Source organism: Andrena cerasifolii, chromosome 7 (genome assembly GCF_050908995.1).
Source record: "Andrena cerasifolii isolate SP2316 chromosome 7, iyAndCera1_principal, whole genome shotgun sequence".
Classification (NCBI taxonomy): Eukaryota; Metazoa; Arthropoda; class Insecta; order Hymenoptera; family Andrenidae; genus Andrena; species Andrena cerasifolii.
In genome coordinates, this window is record NC_135124.1 from 16,005,906 (window position 1) to 16,011,753 (window position 5,848).

General features: G+C 46.9%; 1 protein-coding gene across 2 annotated transcripts; it reads right to left on the reverse strand.

The window, feature by feature from the left end:
- Positions 1-2,174: 2,174 nt before the first annotated feature.
- Positions 2,175-5,564, reverse strand: LOC143371210 (uncharacterized). Of its 2 annotated transcripts, XM_076816162.1 has the most exons (5): positions 5,414-5,564; positions 4,993-5,130; positions 3,497-4,013; positions 2,746-3,051; positions 2,175-2,611 (listed from the first exon to the last, which is right to left on the reverse strand). In XM_076816162.1, exons 3-5 carry the CDS (start codon positions 4,010-4,012, stop codon positions 2,210-2,212), a joined length of 1,224 nt encoding a protein of 407 aa, XP_076672277.1. In that variant the 5' UTR covers position 4,013; positions 4,993-5,130; positions 5,414-5,564; the 3' UTR covers positions 2,175-2,209. The 2 variants fall into 2 exon arrangements, with proteins under 2 accessions (XP_076672277.1, XP_076672278.1); XM_076816163.1 differs by lacking the exons at positions 4,993-5,130; positions 5,414-5,564 and having other exon boundaries at positions 3,497-4,130.
- Positions 5,565-5,848: the final 284 nt, after the last annotated feature.

Sequence of the window (5,848 nt, forward strand, 5' to 3'; positions counted from 1 at the left end):
CGCGTTAAAATGGGAGTGGCAAAAATTTTGAGTTCGATTGAAAGATAAAAAACGTTATTCGATAACGGATAGAGATAAAGCATCTTTTATTCGATACGATATTGAATATTTTTCCATTTCGATAATGCCCAACTCTGCTAGCTGGTACGATAGAAGCATTCGGTGATACGTGGGTGTCGAGGAATCAGTTTTTCCTTGTCCAGCCAGTTTTGTTTAGGGGTGCTAAACCCTTCGTTCGAGAAACAGGTTCTCGTCCTCCCCTTTGAACGAAGGAAAACATATTCTAAAGTTCGAGATTTATCAATCGCGCCTCACGAATTCCGAAACCTTGTTCCCAGGCGTGGGTATCGTCTTCCTCTTGGAGACGGATAAGAAACAGGCGTTATTCAGGGAGGGACATTGACAAATACGTCGTCCAACGGGCGTTTAAACGGAGCACCTGAAAAATCGGAGGATTAGCCTGTAACCCCCTCGAGAATCTGAGACCTTTCTGCCCTTTCATCCTAACTTCTTTCATTTCCACCGCGCATTTGATTATTTATTCACCAATGAGACCGCTCTGTCGCGTCACGCTAACGTGCCAGCAGGGATTTTTATTTCTCCTGAATTTCGAAGCAACCACCTCGTTGCTCTACCTATTCGAATCGATAGCAGAAGAGTTCAATTACCATCGAGAATTTTGACATTGAAAAAAGTGGCCACTGGTGTGCAGAATCTGCGGGAACTGTGCCAAGCTCCGAATACCCCAGAAGATCGTAAACCTTTGCTGGATCCGCTCCACGAGCCTCTATTCTAACCAGAGGAGAACGAAACAGGGGCACAAAGGCAGCGAGAAAATCGAATTTTCACTTTCCCAGCGGCTCGGCCAGACACGTGACTAATCGCGGCCGGCTACCGGAATTTTCTGCCACTGACGACCGAGTAACCCGGATACTTCACGGATCGGCCGGTTTTTCTATTATCCCTCGGTTCCGTCCTCTCCCCCGCGACTTTCTCGTCGCCTCGTGCGGAGAACCGAGAACTCGGCTGCCGAATTTTTCCAATTCGCCCTTTTCCGCCGATGATTTACGAATCCCCCGTGTCGCATCTTCCAGGTCAGCGCGAACAAGAAAGGAAGAACAGCAGTCGTCCACCAACAGGCTGGTGGAGGTGCGGGGGAGGGGGGGATGAAGGATGGTGACCGTCGAGTAACACCAGGGCAGAGCAACTCCCCGGAGCCGATGAGCCCTGTGTTCCAGCGCGTTTCTCCTTGTCCAATGGCGAGGATTCAGCTCGGGGCAAAAGCCACCCCATCGAGGCTTGCCACAACAATTTCTCTGTTCACGATGTAGGTTACCGAGACGATGCTTTCAGGGACCTTTTAGCCTAGTGCTTTACTGCCCCACAATAAATCAATTGCTACCGGCTGACCGCCAAGGACGCGCGGCCTCACCCTGCCGAGGATCCTTTCGAAAGTTCATCGACTGTGTCGACGTGAGCAGCTTCCCTTTTCGGGGGCCAGGAGCAAATGCGCCGGTGCCTTCGCTCCTCGGGCGACCCGGGCAACTCCTTTCGATCGCAGGGGGATTCGTCGGTCGTGACCACCCATTGATTTTAGATCTGGAATGGTGAAATCTCGGAACGTTTGGTTCTAATCGTGTCGGTGATTGCGGGATACGCAATCACGGCAAGTGTAAAGGTACGTATACACGACGACACTTCTGTGTCTAGATCAAGTGCATTTTGTGTCTAGCTAGAGCTAGTTGCAGTGTCTTCAGTCTAGCTCTGGCTGCAACTCCCGCGACGATAGGTAAAATTCAGTGTCGCGGACTGCTCTAGGCAGTTTCCAATCTTCCGGAAATTTATTTGAGTGTCGCATACACTTGACCTAGTCACAAAAGTGTCGTCGCGTAGACATAGCTTAAAAGTGCGAGTCCACGATGAGAGAAAAATATCGTGCCTCACGCGAAACTTTAATCTAAGGAGACAGTTATTTTATTACTGTATTATTCTTTAATTATTCTGTCATTAGTCTCGTGAAACTAAGTAGATTTCAATGAGAGAAGTTTCATGATATATTTTCAAAAATCTCATCTCTCGCGACTATTTCGCAAAGTCTCATCGAACCTTAAGCATTGTTGGATAAGATCTGGGTGTTTGGGTAGCGTTTGTGGTATTTAAGGAATTTAGTTACTGAAAAAATAGATCGTTTATTGTAATATGACTCTCATCAATCGAAGTCACCCCTTCTGTTCATCACTGGGATCATCTTGCGCGTCAGCTGCACCGCATCTGGGTTCTTGAAAACGTCCATCTTGGTTTCGCCGCAGTACTTCATTAGTACTTGGCCAAAATCCTCGGTGTCCTCCTTGTTCGCCATCATCCGCAGGTAAAGCACGATTCCAGACAGGATCGAGTATGCTCTCCTCTTGTGCATCGCCTCTTTCAGCTGCTGCATCGTCGGCGGCACCGTTTTGCAACCGATTCTCTCCATCGTCTCCTTCAAGGTAGCCAAGTAAAGGTCGAGGAAGTACTCGTCGTTGTCGTATTTCACGGCGAACTCGGGGCAAATGTTTAGGAAGTACAACAAGTCCACGGCTGGGGAGGTGTAGACGGACATTTGATAGTCGACCTGAGAAAAATTGTAATTCATTATGTGTAGTGCCTCTGCCTTGAATGCGACACTTACGGTAGTAGTAACATAAACCCAGGTTATCAAGAATGAGGAATTAAAAAATTAAAAGATTCAGAATACACATTAATTACCAAAAGTAGATCGACTGGTTCGCCTTTCCGATTCTCCTTAAACATCATATTGTTTATCCAACAGTCCCCGTGGTTCAGCACGCAGAACTCGTCCGAATCATAATTATACGCGGCCATGCATCGCGCTCCGATAGTTTCCGCCAGCTTAATCAATTTCCCCCCCGAAGCGGAGCACTCCTCGTCCGACCATTTCTGCAACTGTTTGCCGATCCGGAGGAGGCTCACCTCCATTAGCCTGATAAAATGCGCGGGGCACTTGGTTGACACGATCCCACCGTCCTTGAACCACTCGATTGCCCCTGGATCCTGTAGGATTCACATTCTTATGGTTACTGCAGCTCTAAAACAGTAGAAAGCTTCTACTAGAAACTACAAAGAACGATCGAGCATCCGAATCAGAAGCGAACCAAAGACTCGACCCTCGTTTTGCTTAACCCTTGTACGGATTTTTTAATGTTACACGGATAAGTAGATTTCGGTCAAATTGGCCCAATATCGTATGTATATTTACAAGAAACGAGCATGCAAAAATAAAGCTCGGCTCATTTAATTATTACGATTTAATATTTTAAGAACGTATTCATTTCTACAATAAGAAATATTAAAAATAAAATTATTATTATTGACGCTTATTAGTTATTTAAAGATATAAACGAGTTTCAGTCCAAATAATAGGTATATTAGTAAATGAGAAATGAATTGGCCCAATTTCTGTTAATAATTTCGTAAGGATAAAAGTGCTCGACATCACCTTCTCGTGAACAGCGACGGACCCAGCGTGGAACTTGGCAAGCTGCTCTACGACCACGCGGCAATGCTCGAAGGGCAACCCTTTCTGGCGATCCTTCATTCCGAATTTCCTGGTGGCCAGGTTCTCCATGATAAGAGCTCGAGGATTCTCGCTGCCATAGAACAATCTTGGCCCTACCTGGCCGCCGACGAATTCATTTATCCTCGGCAGAACGTCGCGCAGGACTTTCAGCTCCGTCACGAACATATTCTGCTGGCGCACCATGTCCCTGGACACTTTGTTCAACGGCTCGGTTTTGATAATCAAATTCGCCAGGCGCTCCGGCTTCGTCTTCTCGTTCTTCGAAGTCACCGCGTACCTCACGGACGCCTCGTAAAGATCGCTTAGGAAGTTCATCCCTTTATCAGAGAGACAACGACTCGTGATCCCGAGGACCTTCACCGTCTCATCGGGCGCCAGCATCCGCAACGCCTTCTCGAACGTGCACTCGTCGATCCTCAAACCATTCGCTTCCATCCTTGCAAATCGCCGAGCGAATAGGTACAGTAGCTTCCAGTGGCTGCTTGTTTTCGGGCGTTCGGAAGGAAGATAAATTGTATCAGAGTCGGAGAGCTTATCCTGCACGCGACGCAAGTGCGTACTAGGTTTTCCCCGTTCGTCAGCGCAACGGGAAGGAAAGAAGAAAACAGAGGACGCGGTGTGCAGATATCAATTACTACGAAGATACGTGCAGTCGTTATTGTAATTTATAACACTAATTAAAGCTCGAGTTCAATTAGTTAGCTTCGCTTTAACAATCGAGACACACTTGATATGCTGACGGCTCTGTCACTCGCAGTAGCGTATTGCAGTACCTTTTTAATTCGCTTTATCAATATGCCCGTGAAAAAGCGTTATCTATATATTTATATAATAGTATAGATATCGTAGAAACAGCTGAATCTTGTAGTCATTGAAACTCTGTGTGCTAGATCCTTTCTGCACTTTATTACACCTTGTAAATGTGTCTACACGCTATCGGATTCGTACAGAGAATAGGTAGTTATCGTCTGATGAAGCATACCTGACGCACGTCTTCCTCTCTCTCTCTCTCTCTCTCTCTCTCTCTCTCACACACACACACTCTCTCTTCCTCATTCCCCCTCTGTCTCTCTCTTCAATAAAGGCACACAGCGCCTGAAATTCCTGTGCCACAATCTCACGTGTAGATAGCAAACCAGAGCCGCCCTTAGCACCGGACAGACGGGGCCCTAACCGCGGGCCCCGCGCTTAGGGGCTTCATTTTATAAAAATTAAACGAATTAACTATAATTGTCAAAGTATCAATTGTTCTAGATCAGATTTTCGGCAAGCCTAAGTGGGGCATGAAGTAGAGACGCAAATTAGATGTTTTCAATAATATCGACTTTTGCCCCGGGCCCCGCAAACTCTAAGGGCGGCTCTCAAGAAAACAAGCGTTTCTCCACTGCTCCTTCCGTCATCGTCGGTATACTTACCTCCAGGGGCTACCAAAACAGCGATTTCAATCCGAAATACACATTCGTGACTTTGCAGTCCCGACGTCGTTATCCTTGCAGTGGTCACAGCACAGATATCAATGCAGCCACTTAAACTTCCACTAGTTATTGAACACTCTGCAATCTGATAATAGATGCTCTCAGGTGAGCCTGTTATGGGTGTTTTCCTAGCGTTCACACTGATCAATGAAATTTTTTATATTAGAACGGACGAGTAACGTGGCGAGATTGAAGATCCAAACGCAGATCCTCCTACGTGTCAGGGAAGACTAGAGTTTTTTTAAATGGGCCTTCTTAGTACTTCGTCTTCAGTCGCGTAGAACCTAGCCTTAATTAGAGTATAGTATATAAAGAACCACACTGCGCATAATGAACCTCAACGAAAAGAAACGCTGCGTACCGCAGAGTCCGCGAAGCTACGCGTAGCTTTCGAGTGATACGAAACTCTTCTCGCAGCAAACAGTTAGGCCTCTACGTCTGTTCTTATATCAGGCTCGCCTGCGAACGACTGGGCAGGCTGCTCCTAGCATACTGCTGCACGAATTGCACGTTGATTGATAATAAAGAAGTCGCGGCTGCAATGAAGTCATCTCACACTGGCGATGGCATTGGAGGGGTCAAAGACCTTGGCACACATATCAGCCCGGTGTCAGTTTGGTGCCATAGTGCCATTGGTGAGAAGAAGAGAGGGTAGAGAATCGCTTCTTACCACTGCTGGCACGGAACTGGCACCGAAGTGATATGTGTGTACTGAGAGCTTTAAGCTTGATTCACACTACCGATCCGCTCAGTGGGGACGAGTGCGGACGAGCCTAGTTTACATTAGTCGGCCCAA